General features: G+C 50.5%; 7 protein-coding genes across 7 annotated transcripts; 2 read left to right on the top strand and 5 right to left on the bottom strand.

Annotated features, from left to right (window-relative positions):
• On the bottom strand, positions 1–2196 carry NCS54_01429500 (Amine oxidase; the record flags this gene model as incomplete). The annotated part of the gene is made up of 4 exons (XM_053159450.1): positions 1–1247; positions 1298–1663; positions 1711–1918; positions 1966–2196. The coding sequence occupies 4 exons, from the start codon at positions 2194–2196 to the stop codon at positions 1–3; spliced, it is 2052 nt and encodes a 683-aa protein (XP_053015425.1).
• A 1334-nt stretch (positions 2197–3530) lies between these two features.
• Positions 3531–4309, bottom strand: NCS54_01429600 (Hypothetical protein; the record flags this gene model as incomplete). Its single annotated transcript, XM_053159451.1, has 2 exons — positions 3531–4060; positions 4108–4309. The coding sequence occupies 2 exons, from the start codon at positions 4307–4309 to the stop codon at positions 3531–3533; spliced, it is 732 nt and encodes a 243-aa protein (XP_053015426.1).
• Positions 4310–4984: 675 nt separating this feature from the next.
• Positions 4985–7452, top strand: NCS54_01429700 (Hypothetical protein; the record flags this gene model as incomplete). Its single annotated transcript, XM_053159452.1, has 11 exons — positions 4985–5090; positions 5140–5203; positions 5258–5315; positions 5365–5551; positions 5601–5700; positions 5756–5839; positions 5894–6131; positions 6182–6352; positions 6403–6721; positions 6769–7265; positions 7315–7452. 11 exons carry the CDS (start codon positions 4985–4987, stop codon positions 7450–7452), a joined length of 1962 nt encoding a protein of 653 aa, XP_053015427.1.
• Positions 7453–7696: 244 nt separating this feature from the next.
• NCS54_01429800 (Hypothetical protein) lies at positions 7697–9453 on the bottom strand (the record flags this gene model as incomplete). Its single annotated transcript, XM_053159453.1, has 3 exons — positions 7697–8515; positions 8565–9230; positions 9286–9453. The coding sequence occupies 3 exons, from the start codon at positions 9451–9453 to the stop codon at positions 7697–7699; spliced, it is 1653 nt and encodes a 550-aa protein (XP_053015428.1).
• Positions 9454–10470: 1017 nt separating this feature from the next.
• NCS54_01429900 (Hypothetical protein) lies at positions 10471–11783 on the bottom strand (the record flags this gene model as incomplete). The annotated part of the gene is made up of 4 exons (XM_053159454.1): positions 10471–10969; positions 11032–11399; positions 11455–11559; positions 11613–11783. The coding sequence occupies 4 exons, from the start codon at positions 11781–11783 to the stop codon at positions 10471–10473; spliced, it is 1143 nt and encodes a 380-aa protein (XP_053015429.1).
• Positions 11784–13007: 1224 nt separating this feature from the next.
• NCS54_01430000 (N-acetyltransferase domain-containing protein) lies at positions 13008–13806 on the top strand (the record flags this gene model as incomplete). Its single annotated transcript, XM_053159455.1, has 2 exons — positions 13008–13413; positions 13460–13806. 2 exons carry the CDS (start codon positions 13008–13010, stop codon positions 13804–13806), a joined length of 753 nt encoding a protein of 250 aa, XP_053015430.1.
• A 6743-nt stretch (positions 13807–20549) lies between these two features.
• Positions 20550–22727, bottom strand: NCS54_01430100 (Amidase domain-containing protein; the record flags this gene model as incomplete). Its single annotated transcript, XM_053159456.1, has 2 exons — positions 20550–22589; positions 22647–22727. The coding sequence occupies 2 exons, from the start codon at positions 22725–22727 to the stop codon at positions 20550–20552; spliced, it is 2121 nt and encodes a 706-aa protein (XP_053015431.1).
• Between the last annotated feature and the right edge of the window lie 747 nt (positions 22728–23474).

Below are 23474 nucleotides of genomic sequence, written 5' to 3' on the forward strand. Positions count from 1 at the left end.
TTACAACTTGGAAGAGACTGTTGGCTCGCACCCACATCCTGCATCTGTACCCTCTGCAGCCTTCTTCGACTCAATCAGCGTGCTCTGGTTGAAACCCTGCTCACTCGGCGGCACATCCAACGCAGGGTTCTTGGTAAAGAAGTTGACAGGCTTGAGATGCACCTTGAGAATCTCAACCGGCATGACGGGAAAGTCCTCAATCCTCGGCACATGGTTGATACCAAACTGCACCCAGAGAACAATGTCAGACTCTGGGGTCAGCGTCTCGCTTCTCTCTGCCCAGCTGCGTACACCTGTGCCACCGCGTGACTGGTTCGTATACCAGCCGCCCGCAAACAGCTCCCGGTCGCGGTGGGTGGTGACGTAGATGTTGTGGTCAGCAAACTCGGCGCGGCGGAAGTTGAAGCTCTCATTATCGCTCATGAGTTTTTGGAATGGGGGAGCCATGATCTTGTAGCCGACTGGCTTGCCATTGATGGGGTTCAGTGAGTTGGGGTTGGTGATCTTGAAGGTTCGGTTTTGCTCAAAGTCGAGGTCAAGTCCTGCCGTCTTTTCAACAGTCTTTTCGACAAGTTCATAACCGATGCCATGAGCATTCCAGTTAGGGTCTCGCGGCATTTTGTGAGTTTCCGAGTAGACCAGCTGGTTTGTGTGTCCATCGATCATTGGGTCAATGCGCAAAGAGAAGATGTGCTGGTGAAGGCAAGCAAGCACACCAGGGTGCACAACCGTGCCAAAGGATACACCGGTCTTGTTCAACTCGTGGTCAAGTGGCTGCGTCGACAAAATACCTGTAGCTCGTACTTCGTATGTCAATTCTCCAGCTTGGTTGAAGATGAACATGAGAATGTACTCGTAGTTGGAGACTGTGATGATGGACTGAAGAACGAGCTCACGGGACCGGACAACAGCAGATCGACCAGTTCGGTAGTTGACATGCTTCCAGCCAATGCCGGCATCTTGCTCATGGATGCATATGCAGTTCTCCTTGGGTACCGGCTCACCCTTGTCGTCGCAGATGACCCCGCTGAGGTACTGGATGCTGCCCAGGCAATCACAGCCTAGTTGGAGGTTGTTGGCTGTGGTACCAGCTCCGACATCGCCGAGGTCGAAAGCTGACTTTTTATGGAAAGGGTGTCGTGGATCAGCATAGGGTACGGTCATATCGGAGAGGGATAGTCTGTAGAACAGAGGTCGGCCGTCGTATTTGACGTTGTATAGCACCATTCCCTCGCGCTGATTGAAGCCTTGGCAATGTCAGTACTCGCTATGCACTTTTGGGCGTGTGCCAACTTACCGATAAAGAAATTCCACTTCTGCCACTCCAAAACATGCCCTGTTTCGCCCACAGGTGTCACAGTGAAACTGGCACCCTCAGGCTGCAGAACGCGAAGCGGCTTGAGGTCCTTTCGCAGTTCCTGGGCCTCTGGGATGTACTCGTTGGCGGGTGTAGGTTGATACGGAGCGGGAGGCTTGATTGTATTGTCTGCGCCGGTGGGCATGGTGTCGATTCGAACCACCTTGTACTCGGTGCATTCAATGACAGGAGAGATGGGCAGTGGGAACGCGTAGTGGTTAGAGTCGGGCTCTGAGGAGTTGGCAGGATCTCGCATATACAGGAAGACCTGGTACATTCTCTGATCATCGTCGATGCCGTCAGATCCTATAAGTGTAAGTATATGAAAGGCGCCTTCGTACTGGGCCTCTCACCGTAGATCCAAGGGTCGGCGCACACAACGGTGCCTTCTGGTAGCTTGAGCTTTTCAAGCTCGGCCAGCACCTTGGGGTCCTCCAAGGCAACCTTTTCGATCATTTGGGCCTCATCGTAGTCTGCATTACCATGGAGATGGGGACCGAGCCTAACATTGCTCTCCACGGTCCCTGTTGTCAAGTTGACAACAGCCTCATGGAAAATGTCCTACAACGTTTAGTAGTCGTGCAGAAATCGGCGCTGGGCGATCTTACAGTCTTGCGGATATAGTATGCGACAAAAGCTCGACGATCGAGCGGAGAAGGCGATCCTTTCTCAAGGGCTGCCAGATACGGCGCCAATTGCTGCTTTGGAGGCTCGCTGAGGGTGATAACCTTGAATCTCAGAGATACCGATGCCGGCCACGCATCCTGCACTAGGCGTGCACTAGCTTGGATCTCAGAGGCGGAGAGGGGGCAAAGAGGATGGGGAGGGGGGCTAGACATGATGCAACAACAGGGCCTCTAGGGCAGAAACTTAAAATGAAGATGAAAATGATGTGATCAGAATCAACAATTCAAGCCGAGGAGACGGTATTTGAACCCCAGAGACAAGATCTGGATCTCGTGGGTGACACCTCCTCCACGTTCCCCCTCCAACCCCTCCTCAGCATTCCGCGTCTCGCAAAATATCCACATTCGGTCATGGTGATGGCGCAATTATCAATGATTGGTCCGTCGACGCCAAACTTCCAGACACGGATAAGCGTGACGATACGGCTTTGAAAACTGCGCGATAGCTACTTTTCTCGGTAAGGATCCTCGCTTGGTTATCTTCAAGGCATTGGCTTGGCTCGTTGTCCTGCTGGGCCGCACATATCGGAATCAAAGCCGCTCGAGAGATAGTTCAGCTGTGGCCGTCAGAAGGATTTAGAAAAGGATATAGAGCTAGAGTTCCATGGTCTACCTTTTTGTTTTCTTATCTATCTTCACCGGCCCGCTACTGCTCGGCTAAGCCTCCACTCGTCTCCAAGACTTGAGTCGTCAACCTTGTGACTTCTTCCTCTGAGTGGTGACACCTCTCCGCCAACTGCATGTCTCACAACGCTAGCTATCTACAGGAACAACCAGCTTTCTTCCCTCTCCCGAACAAACTCCAACCATGACTTGTCCCCGCTTCCATCACCGCCCCAAGCCCATATCTTATCCAGCATCCTCGCTGCATTTCTTGCATTATAGCAGCATGATGATACCCAGATATGCCGAAAGGTCGCTCTCACTGCTTGTCTAAGATCTGGACGCTCGGTTTCTGCCCCAAGAACAAACGCCGGCCAGACTAAACTCTTGATATGAAAGTCGTGTGGTGGTATCGAGAGCATGTGGGCTATTCCACGTTGCGTTGTATCGAGGATGTAGGTTTCAGACAGATATTGGTCATCGGAGGATGTCCCGATGATATGAGAAGCATAAACTTCAATCGCTGCCTTATAGGTGCAGGCAAGGTGGTATCGTGACTGGTAGTGTTGTTGATCTGGGAAATCCTTGGCCCATGTTGGGGGCGAAAAGGCGCCAAGGCAGCTGCAGAGGCTAGCAATTGTATCTTCTCGTTCGGGGACTGAGTGATGGACTGAGCGTATCGAATCAATAACCGAGAGCAAATAGAGAAGTTCAGCCGGACAGCCAACCCAAGTTTGGTGTTCAGAGTGTCGAAGAGTCTGTAGGAATGAAGGGTCCAAACAGGCTGGTGGTCGGCTGGAGAGGTTTGCTGGTGCCAGTGTCGCTCCCATGATTCCAAATCTGCCATACAATGAGCAAAGAAATGATAAAACAGGGCCAATCTCTTACGTCGTGCACGCTGTGTCAAAGTATGTGAGCCACCTGGCCGAGTCCAAGTCTCCTCTTGATGCTGACTTGCGACTTCGAATCATTTCTTCAGCACCACGCAGATGATGTTTCCACCCTCGACCTCCGAACTCGACCACATCCAGGCAGATAAAGAGGATGACTGCTGCAATAACCGCGTCGCTGTTTCTCTCGGGGTGAACTTGGAGTTCGTGTTTTAAATACTCGAGGGCTTTTTGCTTGTGCGACAAGGCTGTGCTGAGTGAGTTGCCATAGTTGGGCTGGTTCTTTTGCCAGGCATGGTCTTCCGGCGAGTACCAGTCCTCCGAGACTTGGGTGGGAAATCTGCTGCTGCCCGAAGGGGCTTGAATGTGATTAATCACGATCCGATGCGTAAAGTGGAAGGCTGATATCGAGACCATAATGTGGGACAAGGCGTGACTACCAGGCATAAGAGGCATCAGTGCGAGGAAGGGGTTCGCTGACGGATTGTTGTATACGACGCATTCTTTTGACAGCTCGAGATCGACTGACTCGTTAGTTCAGCGAGCAAAAGGGGGGGTGGAGGGGACTCACAGTAGCGTATGTACTGTCGGCAATCTTGTGACAGGTCTTGCAGCCCAGGTTCGACAAGCGACCAGGATACTGACACAGGGGAGGGACGCGCCTCTCGCTCACCATGTTCGCCTGACCGTGGCTCTGGGAATAGTAAACGGACTTCAGAGTCAGAACTTCTGCTGAATCCATCAGCTGTGTCGAATGTGGCCTTCCCCATCATCTTGCCTCTGCTGGCCATGCTGTTCGTCCACACCAACCTCTTCCTCCGCTCATACCCCAAACACCGCAATTTGAGGTCCGCACATCGCTGACACGTCGGAAGAAGCCTGTCACACTTGACCCGCCTCTGCCGGCACGTCCGACACGAGTTTGGCGCGTGGGCGCCCCCGTCCTGCATAGTGGTAAATCGAAAGGTTTCTTTGCCACGAGGAGGCATGCAAACTCGAAGAGGCAGCAGGCAGGCAGGGGGGAAGTTCTCTTTAACCCGGTAGTCCGGGAAAGTTGGCGATGGTGCGATCGGCGTTAAACTGTGTTTGGAAGCCAAGACGCGACCCCTGTCAAAACCCCAGATTTCGCTATCTTGAATAAAAGGGATGATGGCCGTCTTTTCAGGATATAGATGTGCTTGCAATTATATCTCATTGGATCTCTCGTTTGACGACATTCTGAATTATAATAGCCTCATCATGTCTCGGTTCTACCGTGTCGCGGAAATGGCTGCAAGGGTGCGATCTCGTCATCTGTCTTTGATGTGAGCACTACCTCATTAACGGTGTCCGTGTGCGACCCCCGTGAAACACTATAAGGAGGGGATTTTCTGCTCGATCAACATTATGGTGCTCCTTACTTGGATTCTATATCGCATCTTCATTCTTTGAAGTCAAGCAAAGTCAAGATGGCGCTCAGTCATCGCTCGGACGAGAGTTCCGAAATCCCATCCCCACTCCCCCAATCGGTTGGATATGGCGTCGTGGTGGCAGCTGGACTTGCTTTTGCTTTTGGTTCGTTTCTTTTTACCAGAGTTGTATCGGGCGCGAGCTAACCGGATAGGCATGATCGGAGTGACGGCTATTTTGAAGAAGACTCTCCATGAAGACAACTCCAAAGCCGAGACGTACGACGCGCCACCATCACCCAATAAATCTTTATACTGAATATTTGATCGCAGGTTTATGGTTGCCAACCGTCGAGTCCGAACCGGCCTTGTCGCATCGGCTGTTGTATCTGTACGTCGAATTCCGGTCTCGGGGTGTCAAGATATCTAATCATTGGCAGTCCTGGCTCTGGAGCACAGCATTGCTTAGCTGTGTCTTTGTAACCTATAGCTATGGTATAAGCGGTGCCTTTTGGTATGGAGCGGGATGCTCGACTATCATCGTTTTCTTCGGGTACCTCGGTGTCGTGTGCAAGAGCCGCATTCCTGAAGCGCACACGATCCTGGAAGTCATTCGGATTCGATATGGTATGTCCAGCAAACTTGATTAGGTTTCTCTCAGTTGACCCTTTTCTAGGCACCGTGGCTCATCTCAGTTTCACCTTTCTGGCGGTGGTCAACAACCTCCTCAACACCATCAACATGATTCTAGGTGCATCTGCTGCCATTTCGTTTCTGTAAGAAAGTCTTTAGCCTCGTTGAAAGCCAAAGGAAGCTAACAACTTGAACCAGAACCGGAATGCACATCATGGCTTCAACTTTCTTGCTGCCGCTTGGTGTGGTTCTGTATACACTTGTTGGAGGCATCAAAGCTACGTAGGCGGTTCTTCGACAGTTTCTTCTTATCAATGGCTGACATAAATATCGTAGGTTCTTGACCGATTACATCCATACCTTCATCATCCTCATTCTGTGCTGCTGGCTCACAGCCAAGGTCATCACCTCCGAATACGTGGGATCGATCGGTGGCCTTTACGATCTTGTTGTTGCTGCACAAGAGTCACATGTCATTGAAGGCAACTACAAAGGCTCCCTTCTCACAATGACATCCCAGCAAGGCATCTTCTTCGCCATCATTCTTCTCGTCTCCAACTTTGGAGCAGTAGTCGTAAGTCTGCCTAGTCAGCGGAGGAGGCAGAAGCTGACCTTCCTAACCAGATGGATACGGGTTACTTTTTGAAGGCGTTTGCTGCATCGCCTAAGGCTGTTGTGCCTGGATACGTCGTTGGAGGCATCTCGTACTTCAGCGTTCCCTGGTGTCTTGGAACAGTGGTGGGGATGGCTTCACTCGGGCTCGAAGCCTTGCCCATTTTCCCGACATACCCGAGGGTAAGCAATCCATTGTTTTCTTTCTAAGTGAGATCTAACAGTCTTTATAGGCCATGACAGCCGCCGAAGTAACGAATGGTCTTGCTTTGCCTTACGTTGCGGTCGCAGTCGCTGGTAAAGGAGGTGCCGTTGCAGTTCTCCTGATGACCTTCATGGCTGTCACATCCACATTATCCGCACAAATCATCGCCGTCTCTTCGATCTTGACTTTCGACATATACCGCGTTTACTTTAACAGAGAGTCTAGCAACGAGCAGGTGATCCGCTGGGGGCACATCGGAGTCGTTCTATTTGGTGTCGTGGCCGCTGCCTTTACGGCCATGTTTCACTACATCGGTGTTGATATGGGGTGGACTCTCTACATGCTGGGTAAGGAACCCCGAATCCACTCAAATTCAATTACTCACCTTCTACAGGTGTTCTCACATGCCCTGGTGTCATACCCGTCATCTTTACCATCATCTGGCGCAAACAAAGCAAGATTGCTGTCATCACTTCTGCCTTCTTAGGCATGGGAACAGGCCTCGGAGTTTGGCTCGGCACTGCGTACGCCTTCTCTGGAGAGGTATCAGTTGCATCAACCGGAGGAACTCTGCCCTGCATGTACGGCACGGTTGCCTCACTGTTCAGTCCCATGCTGTATAGCATCATCATCTCGCTGATCCGCCCCGATAACTACGACTGGAACGACTTCAAAGAGGAGAAGCTAGTCATTGACTCGGACGAGAATGAGCAGCAGCAATCCTCCCAAGACAAGTCAGTTACGAGCAGCAGCACGATTGAGATTCCACAGGATGATACCCAACGCCGATGGGCAAGGTATGCTCTGTGGTGGGCTATTGCTACGTTCCTCGGTCATTGGGTTCTCTGGCCACTTCCCATGTATGCTGCGAATTACGTCTTCAGCAAAACAGTGCGTCTCCCCTTTTGTATTTTCTTTACAGTGTCCAACGTTTCTATAGTTCTTCACTGCGTGGACCGTCGTGTCTCTCATATGGCTGTGGTGGACATTGCTTGCAGTGGGATTTTATCCAATCTGGGATGGCCGCGAGCAGATTAAGACTGTTCTGCGCAATATCTGGAAGCTCTGGCGCTCCTAGACTACAAGATTTCATCTCGATAGTAGTATGGACCAGATAGCTCTGAAGGTTCACGCACAGATAACTTGGAGTTGTAGAGCAAGAAGAGAACGTGGATTACTATGTTTCTAAAACGCCTTTTCATCAAGTATTGTACAAAGCGGTAGAGTGAATGGTAGCCGCCATCTACAATATGGTAACAAAAGCCCGTAGGGGCATCGCTCAAAAACAAATTCGCTTTTCGTCAGACAGCACCATATGATCTCTAAGTCTCCACGATGGGACCGTTGTACTCCTTTCGTCCTCGGACAAAGTAGTAGACGACGCTGAAGATGGCAACAAAGCCAGTGACAAGAACACTATAGTTCATCATGTCAACAGTTGGGTTCAGCATCGGGGGCCAGAAGCTGAAGAAGCCAATGACGACCAGATAGCAAATGCTGAAGATGTTGTTGGCAATGCCAAAGACGCCGGGGAGATGGAAGGGGCCCCAAATGAGTTCAGCGCCAGCGGTGTTTGCCAGGGCTGGAAGGTCTGAGCCAGAGGGCATAGTGAAGCCCTTCGTCATGCGACGATAGAGGAGCAGAACGGCGGCGATGAGGTACGAGGCGTAAAGGCAGGAGATGGAGAGGGAGGTGACGTTCTGAAAGGCAACGGGAGATCCAATGTTGATGAGGGATAGAAGGATTGCGATGCCTGTAGTTACAGCGACAGCCCAGACGGGAACAGTAGTACGCTCATCAACCGTCGAGAGGACGCGCCAGAAGGGGAGACCGCGATCACGCGCGAAAGACCAGAAGACGCGAGAAGTCGAAGCCAGCATACCTACAGTTGCGCAAGCTCCGAGGATCATGATGATGCTGGCCATGACAGTGGCTCCGGCGGTGGAATTGGTGGCCTGCTTGAAGATGTACATGTGAGGGAAGCCCAGCATTCCAGGACCAGAGGCGATGGCCTCGTCGAAGTTACCCATGCAAAAGACCATGGCAATGATCATGGCAAAGCCGCAGGCGCCGTTGATGACGAGACTGAGGAGGATGGAGGTGGGGACAACGACAGATGGGTTGACGGTCTCTTCAGACATCTAGGATAAGGGTTAGCAGTGGCTACAACATCGAAGTGGCGGATCATACATGGAACGCGGCGTCCGTGCCAACAAAGGCAAAGACATTGCCCATCATTCCAACCATAAAGGACAATCCCTGAGATGGCCAGGCACCGTTGTTGATGAAAGTCGTAAAGATTTCCTTCGCATCTCCATGAGGGCCCAGAGTGACGAGGGGAATCAAGATGGCAAAGAAGCCCAAGACGTGGAGGATCAAGATGAGACCCTCAAACTTGGGCAGCGCCGAGCTGGCAAGAGTGTTGATGAACACGGCAAAGATAAAGATGGCCCAGAATAGTAACGTTCCCTGCCATAGCTTGGGCTGAAAGCCATCATCATTCAGAGAGGTCAGACCCAAGATCATGTTGCCGGTCAGCAGGGCGCTCGAAGCGACCGAACCCTGCCAACCACCAACAGTCAACATTCCAGTCAGGTAGCTGAGGAACTTGGCGCAGGATCGCGGCGCCAACATTGCAACCCAATGATACTGCGCTCCAGCCGTGGGCGCCATCGAGACCAGCTCGCACATTGTGGAGAAGACGCTGAAGTTGCCGATCCAGACGATGAGGAAGCTGTAGATGACGCCGGCCGTGCCACCATTGTTGAGGCCTTGGGCGAAGAGGACAGTGACGGCTTCCCAAGTGATGAGGATAGTGCAGCTAAAACCGAGAATGGACATGAAACCAAAGTTGCGCTGTTGTCTCTGGTCAGTATGGATGCTTGAAGTGTCAAAGGGGGATGTGTAGTACCTTGAGGACTGGCTTCTTTCCCAGTCGGGCCAGGTGATCATTGTCGCCGTATGTGCTTGTTGATCGAGATGAAGAATTGGGCTCAACTTCAACAGCGCCTTGAGCGTTGCTGGCCTTGACGGCCGCCGAATTGCCCATTTCGTAGGCGGACGAGTTATCGCTACCCATGTTTGCGGTGGTGGTGCGGCACAATCAAGCAGAAACACCAAAGGAATGGAGGGAGAATTGAGGAGGAGAAAAGAAAGGGAAACAGGCAAGTAGGCAACAAAAAGCTCCCAGAAAAAAAAAGTAATCAAGAATGCACGCTGGATGCAATGTCAACGGTAGACAACCAAGGCATGCAGCCGCAGAAAGCAGAATGCTACCTATAGCATCCAGACGCAGTCTTTAACGTAACCGGATCCTGCCCCGATGCGCCCGGTCGCATCTTGGCGCACTTGCTCAAGGGGAATTTTCCAGGTCAGGGGGGGGACCCTTGCAAGCCGTGTACCGAGAATAAAGTGACAACCTGAAGATGGAAGGTCAGGGCCGTGTTTTGTGAGCATGGGGGGGGACCGTTGTGATTACTTTCTTTTTCTTGAATTGCCCTCCTCGGTTACGGCGGAGGGAACTTTTGCATGGGTGCTGGGGGCGATCTGAATGGACCACGCATGGAAGCTATCATCTGCGCAATTTGGTTGAATAGAACAAGATCGACTGTGAATAAGCTCGCGTAGAGAGGATTCAGCTGTTATCACAGTGAAGAGAGACGCCACAAGGCAGTGCCAGATTTGACTTGTCGTCTCTTGCCACATCACACCAGACGGGACAGGATGTGTTTCATCCTCTCATCCTGCTTGTCCTTTCTTGTCTTGCCTGATGCAATGTACACGCAAGACACTGGCATTTCCTTCATGCCCACCATGACCACCAACAAAATGGATCCGCCCCCCAGTGGCCCCTGTCTTTTGCGGGAGAGCATCCCGCAGGTTCGTCTTGACAGTGGAGACCGTTTTAGCCTCCTGCATAATATACCTTGGCTTCACATGAAAAGAAGACGATTTTAAGGTGACAAAGTTGGGACATTCAGACCATCCCGCATGTTTAATTGCTTTTTTCTTGTCGTCTATGCATCTATGAAACCCCAAAGCGCCACACTCCTCCCGTCAGGGGAAGAGAAAAGAAGAGAAAAATTCGGTGTCCTTTTTAGTCCCGCTCCCTCTCTTGCATGTTCTCCACATCCACCTGCCAAGTCTGGTGAATCAGAATCGTCTGGCTCGAGTGACTCGTTCGACTCTGCCCATCCCACGTCGCATCCCCAGCCGCCTTGTTTCTGTGCTTAGGCAGGTCGACCATCTCAAAGACTTGACTTGCTTGCGACTGGGTCGTGGGGGGTTCCTTTGCCGTTCGTGATCGGCTGCCCATGGCGCTGTTCTCGGCTGATTTGTAGCCTGCGTATCCCGCCCGGTTGGTTGGGTAGCCGTTGCTGCTCGACTTGCCCTGTCGGCGGAGATCGTCGATCCGGATCTGGCCCGACTCTAGACTGTCGAGGAAGGGCTTGAAGTTGGGGACGCAGACTGTGAGGATGGCGAGGCATTGGACCAGCTGGATGGCGATGGAGCCTTGCCAGATGGAGAAGGAAAAGTCTGTTGAGGCGATGGCCTTGTTGGTGTAGTAGATCTGGACAGCAATAGCAGGTGTGACACTGGATGTGCATGTCAGTATTCTAATCCAAGGCCTCTGGACAATGCATCGGGTGAAACTTACAGAATGCGACTACCAAAGACACTCATCACCAGTATCTTCTTGGACAGCGATGTGCGAATCTTCATGACATTTTCGCACATCACCACCACAATAGCAAGATCAGTGATGATGTTGGCAATGGAGTAATAAGTCCAGAAAGCAGTGCGGTTAATGCACTTTTCATCATCGTCGTACAGCCACGGAGCAGGAAGGCTGCACTGGAAAAAACTGACGATGAGGGCGGTGAGACCCCAGAGGCCGACAACAGCCTCGCAGGCGATAAAGATCCATTTTTGGCTCTTTTGGCCCATGATACGGAGACTCATTGTGCCTGAGAGCTTGCAGCAGAATAGGGAGGCGATGAGCATCGCGTTGATGGCATATTGTGTCTACGGTCGCAAACTTGGTCAGTCGTGGAAGGGAGGCCACGCTGGGGACGGTTACCTTGAAAAATATGTCGACATCATCAGCACTCAATGTGTCAAAGTGTTTTCCAAGACCATGGTCGCATGCGACAAACACAACCGCAGACTGGGCAACTGAGAGAACCTGGAAAACACAGAGTGAGTCATGAACGCCGAGCCCAAGACTGGTCTACTCACAGTTGCGACAATAATGAGAATATCATCGACCCTCAGCGCCTTGATCATGTGGATCTTTGTCCCCATGCGCACAAAACACGAAAGAATGGCAACGACCAGAAACATCATGGTCAAAACCTGAACAAGCGGAGACTTGTTGGAGTCGCTGATGACTCTCTGCGTAGAACTCATGTTGGGCGATCCAGCGGCAACAGTAACATGGTGTAAAAAAGAGAAAATTGAAAGAAACAAAACGAGATTTACAGGGTCGGCACTTGAGAGGGAAAAAAGGCAATTAAGAAAAAGGATCACTGCAGGCGAAACACGGTCACATCTTGGAAAAAGCGGCACAGATTCATGGCCTATAGATTCGTCTTACGGCTTGCATCTCCTACTCGTCATGTGAAGTCCCTTCCACCCCCGACACACACTGAAAATGGAAGGAAAAGAAAATGGGCAGAGTCGAAGAGCGGGATTTCAGCTCTGCTAAGAGTCTTATTGACTCCCTGTAGTGTCCTATTCGGCGTTCCAAGCCCTGTCATCACAGAATGAAGGCCTCAGCTCATTCTCAATCCCTGCGAGATCTTAAAACAGCCCAGATGGAGTTACCGGAGCTGAGTGGCTGGGCGGCCCATGTATTGCAACCCGCTTTAGGAAGTCTTGCGCTGATCCTGATACAAGGGTTCTCAGGTGTTGGGCGTGGTTGGACTCACAGTTATAGTAGCATCCAAAACGTTCGATATCAGAAAAAGCATTTTCGAGAAAGAAAGAAAAAAAAAAAAGAGGCCATAATCACGCATGGTAGACCAATGATGCCCTGAGGCACAAAATCACACTCTTCACAGGTCTGACACCCCTGCAAATCTGCGACCCCATCCGAACAGGGATGTCCAGGACCAACAGGTAACTTCCGTAGCGGTACAGTCGGTAGATCGACCCGAACAGTGTCCGTGCAATCACCTTCCATAAGAGTTTGAAGGCCCGACTCGCAAAGAGCTGAAGGATCCTTCGCTTCGCAAGATCTCACCAGCAACAGGTACCGAGGGGAAGAGACGAGTTGACAGTCACAGTTTGTCACAGTGCTACAGGTGAATAAGGTTTCTCCTGCATATCTAGGAACATTATCCCGTGCGGTGTGGCGCCTCATCAACCCTGATCACATCCCTGCCATCCGGTGGCGTCCGGCATCTTCAGTAACGAACGGAGAAATTGGCACAAAACGGATGACCCTATTGGGGCTCTGTGGTGAATGTGGTGGTGTGGTTTCCAGGTTCTCGGTTTTGGTGGGTGTACTCTCGAGCCATCTGTGCCTCACCCCATATCAGCGTTGCAACCCTTCCTCTTCGCCCCAAGATCGCCGCCTTTGATGCTGTGTCGGGCATTTTCTGTTTGTGGAAAGAAGTAAAAGTATCAGTCATGACTTTCAAACTGCTAGAAGTTGACCTCGCCAATGACTTTGACCAAGTCATTGAGTGTCAATGGGCCTCTTACGAGAAGCCTTATCAACCCTTCTTCCGCCTCTTTTGCCCTCTTCTCGGTGACGGACCCTCTGCCAGGGAAGAGTCACTGAGGGAGTCCACAGCCCGCCAGCTGGTATGGCACGACACTGATTCAACAAGCTACTGGGGCAAGGTTGTGGATGACGATGGCACCATTGTTGGTGCTTGTCTTTGGAAGATATGCCCAACCAACCCGTTTGAAGACTACAACGCCCATGAAGATGCTGACTGGCACCCCGAGGGGGAGAGGAGGGAATATGTCAGCAGATGTCTAGAGCAATTTGATCTCCCAAGGAGCAAGATGGGAGCGCGACCACAAGTTTGTAAGTTATCTTTCCCGTCAATGAACGTCTTTGCTAACTCAACAAGACCTCAACATCCTTTACACGCACCCAGACTACCGTCGTCAAGGCATCGCCGATTTGATACTCAACTGGGGCAAGAAAAAGGCCGACGAGATGGGCGTTGAGATGTGGCTCGACGCAACCGAGCTCGGCGTGCCCGTTTATAAGAAGCACGGCTTCACGATTGTCAACGTCAACCGGTTGCAACCCGCCAAGGCGGAACCTGGTGAGGAGTGGAGGGAGATTGAGAGGGAGCTACAGCCCATGACTTTTTGGCAGATGTGGAGGCCTGCTGGTGGTGATTATGTGGAGGGCAAGTCCGTGAAGCCTTGGGAGACTGACGCGTGGCAGAGTAATAGCACTGAGGAGTAGGGGGTAGAGTAGGGAGTGAATCATAGCGTGCAACTTCAATCAAAAATTTCCCCATTCAATCAGTTTGAGCACCGAAATTAAGCTTTTTGATCTCCTTTATCCCACCTAGTTAGTCATGAGAAATTACGGACATAACACTTGCTGTAGGGTAGTACGCCTAATGTTCAGCGTGAGGGTATACCCATGTGAATGAGGGTCAACACCGTACCGAGGGCGCATGTGATAATTCTCTAGAAGTTTCATAATTACAACGATTAAATGCACGTAAAATCCCGATTATAAACGTTACAGACTGATCCACTGGCCTAGAAATGAAAGCTGGGATTGTGAGACAGACAGGCGTGCATTCATGCAAGACACGTCCAGGTGTCAAAAGGTAACGTTGAGAATTACGTTCGTGGTTAAGATCAGCAGTGATCAACCATCACGGATTTTTACTCGACTTGGCGCGTTCAGTCATATTGCACAGATTTCTCGCTTTCTTTTTCAATCCACCGCCTCGACAAGGAGGACAAAAAGGGCCAAGCCGCCCAACTAGCGATTACCTTTGGCAGAGAGAATAGGAGGCGAGGCGATATTAATGGCAACTAAATTTGCAAAATTTTCGTTGTTGGGGCTCCTGGAGATCAAGACAGATGAGTTACCAGCCTGTAAGGCGCTCAATGGAATGAGCAAACGATCTTTTGGAGCAATTGGGCCAGATGAAGTCAACCTCCAGAGTATCTATACCAGGCCAAAGGTCATAACTTCTTGGACTAATGGAGACGCGATACTATACATGGGACTAATGTGAGTCAACGGTGGTAGAATTGCTGTCATTGATAGTCGCGAGATGATTCCTTGTGAATTGCTTCCTGAGTCTGTCAAGAGTCCTAAGCCTATGTGTTGCTTTCCTCCTGTATTCTTCGCGACCACGGTCTCACCTGACCCATTTCCGAGAAGCCATCACACTTTCACTACCCTGGCTAGCCGTGGTACAGAACCGAGACGAAGACAACACTGACCCTTGGTCACCTCCTGAGTGCGATGATAGACGTGTCATAGGCAGCAAGTGTGAATTTTGCTAAAAGCGTGCTCAAATACCTGCTGAATTCTGTAAGTCTCGTCCCCTGAGCGTCCGTTTTCGATGTGACCTACTTCACCAGAGTCGCGTGTCTGCACTGCGAAACATATGGCACCCACTCCAAATCGTCAACTCGTGCAACCCTTCTCAGTGTCCACTTCGGAAGCCGGTTTTAACTTAGAGTATGACGCCTACTCCGTGTGCTTTTTACGCGGGAAATGGTGTTCATGCTTGAAGAGGGGCTGGTGGGTCTGGCGATCCTCGTACGTGAATAGAATAATGACTTGATCGTTGTAATAGGCTATGGTAAAGAGCGTGAATAGGGTTGAGGCTGCTGTGTTGTCTTTCCTAAGTGTGCGTGAAGCCCTACATAGCGAGAAGCATCTATCATTCTATAAGTCCAGTTGGCTCCCATATTCATTGAGAGATTGTACCCATATAAACTTAAGCTCAAGTGGTTGATAATCCTCGCTACGTCAAGCATGTTCGTCCACTAGCAAGTCAGCGTAGGCCTTTTGGGCGCGTGATTCGTATGGACAACGCCTTGGTGAGCTGAATGACCGATAAATCCATGTATAACAGCAAGGACACTGATTTCATATTCTTGGACTAACCATCACTTCAAATTAATTCATAGTTCCCGGTACCCTCCCAAGTGGCTGCGAGGCAAGTCGTACCGCAGTCCCATTCCAGGTCATATTTTCTTATCCGGTTTCACACTGTATCTCTTCCACGGCAGCAACTCCGACTGTGATTTGTTTTTCATTACAACTATAAATAAGTCCACCTGAAGACTTCCCTAGTGCTCAAGTCGTCACTTGCCTCACCTTTCAGCAGTCAAAAGCAACGAAGACAACTAAAAACAATTGGGAAGCCATACTACGCCACGATGTGCAAAAAGACTTACGATGGTTACAAGTGCAACCGATGTCAGGCTATCTACCGGTGGGATCAATCCCATGAGTTGTGCGAAGAGGCGCTCTCACGGACTCGGGTTTTTCGCTCGTGTACTAGGTGGCAACCTACCATCTCATCTACACACCATGGCTTGTGCAAGAGATGTCAACGCGAAGAGGAGGAAAAAGGGATGCCCGCTGAGGAGGGAATATTCTATATGGATGATGTGTAATGGTAAAGGAAGGAAAGCAAGGACCTTGCGGGCTGAATTTAAGCCACCCGCAAAGGAAATCATGGTGTTGCACAATTAGTAGACCATGAACATAGGCTGAGGTTCCAGTATATACCCACGGCGAAAAGGTTAAACCAAGAAGTCTCCCCAGCTGTGTCACCATCGATTAGAAAGTCTCTTCAGCGTGACATAGGCCGACACAAATGTCACAATGGAAACCATTAGTGATTCAAACCGAGGTTTCAAATCCCCTACAAACATTTAATACCCCCCCATGGTATAACCCCGTCTTCTACGACAAGGATTCATTCAACTAATGGAGCCCTAGGCCATTACCACCACGTAAACAACAGCCGTGACTGCTTTTCATCTCAGCTATAAGTAGACCTCCAGCACGACTCAACCACTCCTTTAGCGCCCAAATCTCCTAAAACTTCCACACCCAAGATTTCTAAGTGTCCCGAATCAACTAACGAAAAAAAGACAAGCATTGCCGAGATGTGCACAGAAACAGTCACCCAGTACACTTGCAAACAGTGTGACTATCCCCACAAGAAAACAACAGACCACGACGTGTGCGCCAAGGTGCGCTAGGCAAAGGGCAAATTCAAAGTGATGGGCTCATGTGGGAAGACAGACCATGTACAGAAGAGCAACAAGAGCGAGTTGTGTCCGCTATGTCGACTGGCCAAGGAGCAGAAGGGCAAGGGAGGGTCTTGAGGTTTAAGCAGAGTAAAGCAGACCATTGTCCTCTAGCGACTAGTCAGATAATCTGCGGTTAGCCAAACAAGTCTCCGATTGCTAGTCCCAATTATGCAGGCCACGTTGCGGGCCGGAAGTGAAGGTGACGATAGCCTCAGGAAGAACAACACAGACATTACAAAGATTGAAGCTATCCACAAGGATAGCTCCAAGTTCCGACACCACCATCACCTCCTTAATCCTTCTATATCGACCTCCCCCTTTCTCTCCCATTTTTCTCCTTGCCTCCTGGAACGCGCATCCTTCATTTTCTCCACAAAGCTGTCACAATTCTGCTTGATTGCCACCACAGTTTGGGATATATATTCCACGCGCAGAGTTCACACCACACTTTAATGCAGCCTTCACGCTGTCCAAGTGAAAAGCTAGCGTCACTGCAGGAACGCAAACAACCACGGACACGGTAACTTCATCATAAGTCAGTGTCCATGGGTGCTGAGTGCTTAAAACGAGCCACCATAACTGCATCAGTGCTCAGGAAAAAGTACTTACAGAGAATTTGAAGCACAAATGTAAGCGACAGCTTGTCGTTTGACCAAGGAAACTCTGATACCTCAAGGGCTAGAAATGAAGCCATGAACGAGAGCGGTAGCTGGGAAGCACCTAGTGGCCATACTTCATTGCCGTCAGACGAGATATAACCTACAAACACTATTGTCGCAACGGTAAACCACATGATCGTGTTTCCCAGCTTGCTGGTCTGGACGGTGAGCTTTCCAGCCAGTTGCTCCTGCAAAAGGGTCGCTTGCTTGTTCTTCAGGTCGAGTAGTTGTTGGATCTGTTTGTCGGTAACACATTAGTTCGGCACACATGAAGATATGAACGGGGGTAAAGACCGCTCTAGCTGCTCGCTCTGCATTTTCCTCTAGCCTCTGCACTGTTTCGATATTTCGGTTCACTGCCGTCAGCATGTGTGATTGGAATGCTCGTTCTTTGATATCAACTGTGGACGAGGTCGAAGTCGAAACAGATGGGGTTGAGGTTGAGGACTCGGGGGATAGGTGCGGATGCCGATGGACTGGATCGATCTCGTCCCTGATCGCGTGGTCCATGACCTGGAGGACCTCCTTCTGAACATGAAACAGTGAGGACATGATACTCAGCTCCTCCCTAATATCCTTGATCTGACGAAGATCCTCAATGTCATTCTCGATATCGATCATCTTTTTCAAAGTGTCTGGATTGCGTTCCTGTGTGGCTTTGGCTCCAGTGATCTCCTTCGACGTGATGTTGTCCTGGAAATCCCTAAACCGCTGCGTCTCCCGGTCGGTCTGAAGAATGATACAATTAGTATGATGGCTGCTTGGAAAAAAGAGAGCTCTCAAGATCTCTCCTATCGAGGTGTTATAGATCTCCAAAAACTGGATCGGTGGTTTCCGGTCGCTCGTGGCATCAAGGTAAATCTTGGAGCACTCGCTAGCGATCACCTCTGCCAGTTCGCCATGTGTTCTGACCGCCAACTCTCGAACCCTCTCAATGATGTTGGCTGTCAGTACAGTCATGCCCTTAGATGTTGACGAAGTCATTCTGTTGCACCTTTGTGGGAACGCGGTGATGACGGTGGGGGGCGATCGCCCAATTTCTGGGAGCACCCACATCCACAGTTGGTCAACCATGGTGAGGACCGGCTTGAACCCTCTTACCCGGAGGCTTTTGTCGTTGAAGTACCGGAGGACGGTCTGGTCTTTGTCTCGCTCGTCAGTGTCTGTCAGCGTGTGGTAGTAGAATTGGTCGAGAGTCCTGCGAACGTGCAGTGGACTTTTCTGGTCCAGATACATCCAGTAAAGCATCTCGGTTGCGTTGAAGGGTCTTTCGTTAATCTCGTTTTCTGCATCCTGCGCGTTCCTCGTCTCTGCAGCTTAGGGCGGCAACGCTTCTCCTTCAGGATCTGCTTCAACTTCTCGACTTCATCCTGCACATCCCAGTGTAGAAAAGGCATCTATTCTCGCGCATTAGAGAACAATTAAGGTAGAAGAACCAAATGTGACGTACGAGCAATACAAGTCCCTTAGAGTGAGACTTCAATCGTGATGAATCTACGTTGCCTGCAGATTGTGCTGAAACATATATTAGCACGAAGTGCCTTCAATACAACGGTATTTTCGACGTACGAAGGGCGAATGAATGGCAGGCTGGGCGCATGAATCGAGCATGGCAAGATTCATTCCAAGAGGTGTGCTGTTGTCCGGACCAAAGTTTTGGTTTCAGGATGGTGTTCCCTTTCCATTTCTCCTCTTCTCCTGCCTATTAGAAGTGTTTTGCTATGAGAACCTGGCAGGAAGAAGTTAGCTTGCTTCTATTTACAACAGCTGGTTGAATCAGATGCACACATCGACCCATGTCATCTGAAGAAGGCGTCAGTTTGGCTAAGTGCCATATTGAGTGTCAGAGGAGACTCACATTGTTTGTCGGAAGATGCAGACACCAGCACGAGTCATCGCTGTTCAAGTATTTGCGCAGACCATTCTTCAGCACAGCATCGACCGAGAACATTTTCATTGCCATGTAGCTCTCCTCACTTTTGGGGATTCTTGCCACCGTCGCCAGGAACTGTTTGTCCACAATCGCAGCCCCCCTCCAAGGGCTCCGTCCGAAGCGACTTGGAAGACATCAGATTCAGAATCTGTAGCACAGCATCAAGCGTCGCCGGTTCAGGTTTTGAGTCGTTAATAGACGAGGCCGATTCTGTTGTAGCGTCTCGTTCAATGCCCCGCCTCATGTCATTCAAGTGTTCTACTAATGTGATGATTCCTCTGTCTCCCGTGACTGTGACAATCGGGTCAGCTCCGTGTCATAGCAACCTCTCGACGACAGTCTTGTGTCTGTTGAATGCCGCATGACAGAGCGGCGTCCAAGACTTGGTGTCTCGGGAGTTCACCTCGACTGTCTTGGCCTTTTTCTTGGTATTCTTGGTTGTGGATCGAATCGCCGCGTCCTTGGCGGGTCGGGACTCCTTGCCGGAGACCGGATCCCGCATGGCCTTGCTGCCATCCTTGACTTCAGATGGAACCAGCTTTTGCTTGTCCAATTTGTAGGCGAGCAATTGTTTGACGACTGAGAGGTGCCCCTCGCCAGCAGCCCATGAGAGAGATGTCCTGCGATTGTTGTCGGTATGGTCGAGATCGGCACCCTGTTTCAACAGCAAACTGACACGTTCTTCGCTACCATTCGCTGCAGCCCAAGACAGAGGACTACGATCTGACTTGTTCTTGGAATCATGTTGAGCACCTTCATCCAGCAACAATGAAACGACTTCGACTTGACCGCTTCCTGCGGCCCAAGAGAGAGGTGTCCCGTGGTTGTTGTCGGCGCAGTCTATAAGGGCGCGCCGTTTCAACAACAAACCCACGCATTCCTTGCCGCCGTTTGCTGCAGATCATATATATCTAGATGATTTCTAGGGATAGATGCATCTGGAACACAGGTCTTGATAGTTTATGATTCCTCGCGCCTGCTATCGTTCATCTCTTTGATATGTATTGCCATTGCCTATCAGGTGACTACTTCCAAGTTGGTTTGGTCGGCGATAACACGGCAGTTGCCCAGGTGCGTCCATGATTGTGCTTTGTCTTTGGGGGCAGAAGAGTCCAGATAATTAGACTTGCCTCGAGAATGATACACCTTCACTTCATCTAGGCACATTTCGTCCAGAATTTGCCAGATCCTTCGACCATTCTTGAGTCCACCAGAAACAACCAGCCCAGGTTGGTGATAATCCCAGGCGGTCTAGGTGCCCTTTCCTTCCTCCACAACCGCAACTTGCACGCGATATCAGCCATGCTACTATACTTAGACAAACAATAGTTTTCCTGCTGAGCGGCCACTGGAGGCGGTTGCTATAACTACCACCATTGCCAGACTAGCATCGGGGTGGTTTATCTCTCCAAACCGTGAGACTCCCGAAAACTCCTCAGTGATGTTTGCCGTGACGGACCAGGTTTGGTTTGCTCCGACGACGAGAGCTGAAACAAGGACACCATCAACGTATACCTCCAAGTCCAAAGATGCTCCTTCGTGTCCGTCGTGCGATGCAACACGACCGTTGATGTATACAGCGTTTGCTCCAACGCGTTGGCCATGAGCAGAAAGATCGGGGGCTGCCTTACCCTGGGTAGGCTCTTGCCTCTCTTCGTACTGAATCTGATCCGTCTCCAAGGGAGGTGTACGCCGGGGTGCAAAACGAGGCGAGACATGGGCTTGTTCAAAGGCATACCCATAACTCAACAGAGACACGTCATCGTAAGCCTTGGACGCAAAGGTCAGACCAACCGGCATCTGTGTGTCCTTCATCGTACCCATGGTGACCGTGACGGTAGGCACTCCAAGCTGGCGAATAGCAAAATTGCCCAAGGACCTAGCAACACCGTTGCGCCAGGTCAAGGCTGCAGCTTGCTCGTCCACTTCGGCGGCTGCGCGTCCGACATCACCCGCGGCAGGCCAGACAAGAAAGTCAAGACCTTTCTGGTCCATCCAGTCTTCGAGGTCCCTCTTTCTGCGATCCTCAAGAGAATGAAGCCACTCGCTGAAGCCAGGGACTTCTACAATTGGGCCTCTCCTGTTCTTTGCATCTTTGACCGCAGCGGCATTACCACTCGTTCGGTTGTTGAATGTGTTTCCGTATCGGTCAGGGAGTGTTCCGGGGATCTGAGGGAAGATGAGGGCTGGATCAATATCGCCAAGTTGGACAACGCTTGAAGAATCATTGACGTAGTGTAGAAAGTCATCCCAGGCCAGAGCACCAAAATCCGAAGGGCCGGAACTGCCATTATAATAGGCCGGAAGAGGATAATCGCTGTTGACCTCATTTCGAGTCGGGGCAACCTCAAAGTTACTAACTAGCGGGAAATCGACTTCTTCGATTGTCGCGCCAAGATACTCCAGTGTCTTTCGGGCCTCTTCCCAGAGATCAATGACTGATGGGTGAATGTACACCGGTTGAGACACGGCATCTCTCTTTCCGAGAAACATGCTTGGAATGCCAATATGCTTCCCTCTAATGGAGGAGTCGTTTGCGAGTGACAGGAAGGATTTGGGTCGAATGCCTTGGACGTTTGGAAGTTGAACAAAGGGTTGTGACCTCCACAGGTCTCCAGTTGTCTCATTATCTGGGACAAACAAAACGTCAAGCACGGCGAGAAGGTCATGTAACGTTCTGGTATGAGGCACGACCACATCTGCCGATGGAGATAGAGGCCAATTACCCCGAATTGAGAGCATGCCTCTTGAGGGAGTATAGGCCACAAGTCCGTTGTTGGATGCAGGGGATCGCCCTGATGAGACGGTTTCTTCGGCCATGCCGAACACAGCCATGCTGGAAGCAGTGGAGACGCCGCAGCCATTGGAAGAGCCAGAACCCATAGCAGCCGCAAGATACTCTGGGTTGTAAGGACTTTCTGCTCTTCCGTACAACCCTCGCTGCATGCCTCCGTTAGCCATGGGAGGCATATTGGTTTTGCCCAAGACGATACCTCCAGCAGCGCGAAGCACCTCGACTGCAAAGGCATCATCGTGTGCCGTGAGGTTCTGGAATGCAGGTGAACCAGCGGCGACTGGCAATCCCTTCACCATGTAGCTGTCCTTGACGGTAAAGGGCAAGCCTTCTATGAGAGACCGGATAGAACCATTGTTGCCAGCTCTCCAATCATCAGAGGCCTGTGCTTCTTCAAAAGCATTGATGCTGAGTACGGGAATGGCGTTGAGATGCACACCTCTCCGGTCGTAGTGAGCAACTCTATTCAAATGCTTCGCCAGGAGCTGAACTGCATTGATGCGACCCGAGGTCAATGCCTCCTGTAACTCGGAGATGGAAGCTTCAACAATGCTGAGACTCTGCCCACAGACTCGTCAATATCAAAAAGCAGAAAACAGCTGATCAGATACACCTACCTGCACACCTTGAGGAGTCAACAGGAGTAAATTGACAAGACACAAGGTAAAGATTGATTGAATTGTGCAAATCATCTTCATATTGTCAAAGTGTCAGCACTGGACACAAACAATAGCGAGATACTTTGAATGCCCAATGAGAAGATCCGCAGGTTGAAGAAATTGCCTCGAGGGTGGATGGTCGAGATATAACTTGCGATCCAACAACCCAGTAAACGCATTGAGTAATAAGCTTGCTCTCACCTCATCACCATGATACCAAACTGCCTCATTCAGTCCGGGATACTGAGTCACATCTTGAGAAGCTTGAGATAGGTCTTTTACAGCTGGACAGATGTGATACGTAAGAGAAACGTGTTAGCGGTAGTGAAGCCTTGACTCTCGCATCTCATTCGAGGTAACATCGTGATACGTAACAGGAACTTCTCAAAATCCACCTGTAAAAGCAAGAAGGGTGCTTATCCGCCTGTTATCTGGGAGATACAGGAAAGCAGCCGGACCCAAAGGATATTTCCTGACAGCCAAAGATTCGGAAGCGAGATGGTGGCTCCCCTGCAGTTCTCTGCAGATCAAACTGGGGTAATTGAGTTTTACTCTATATATCCAGGCGATAAGACATGATGCCCCGAAATCGATGAAGCGAATGCGCCCACAACGGGGGGCATCTAATGATCCTTCGGGCCATAAACCTGTGACATGCAAGACACTTATCAACAATGTTCCACTAATTGATGGGGAAGGAATGTTCAGCCGACGCTCGGTTGGGGTATGACGATGCCAAGACTTGGTTGACCAAACAGAAGGCAGTGCCAATACCCCTGTGCTTTT

The sequence above is a fragment of the Fusarium falciforme genome, chromosome 12 (assembly GCF_026873545.1).
Source record: "Fusarium falciforme chromosome 12, complete sequence".
In the NCBI taxonomy this organism is placed as follows: domain Eukaryota; kingdom Fungi; phylum Ascomycota; class Sordariomycetes; order Hypocreales; family Nectriaceae; genus Fusarium; species Fusarium falciforme.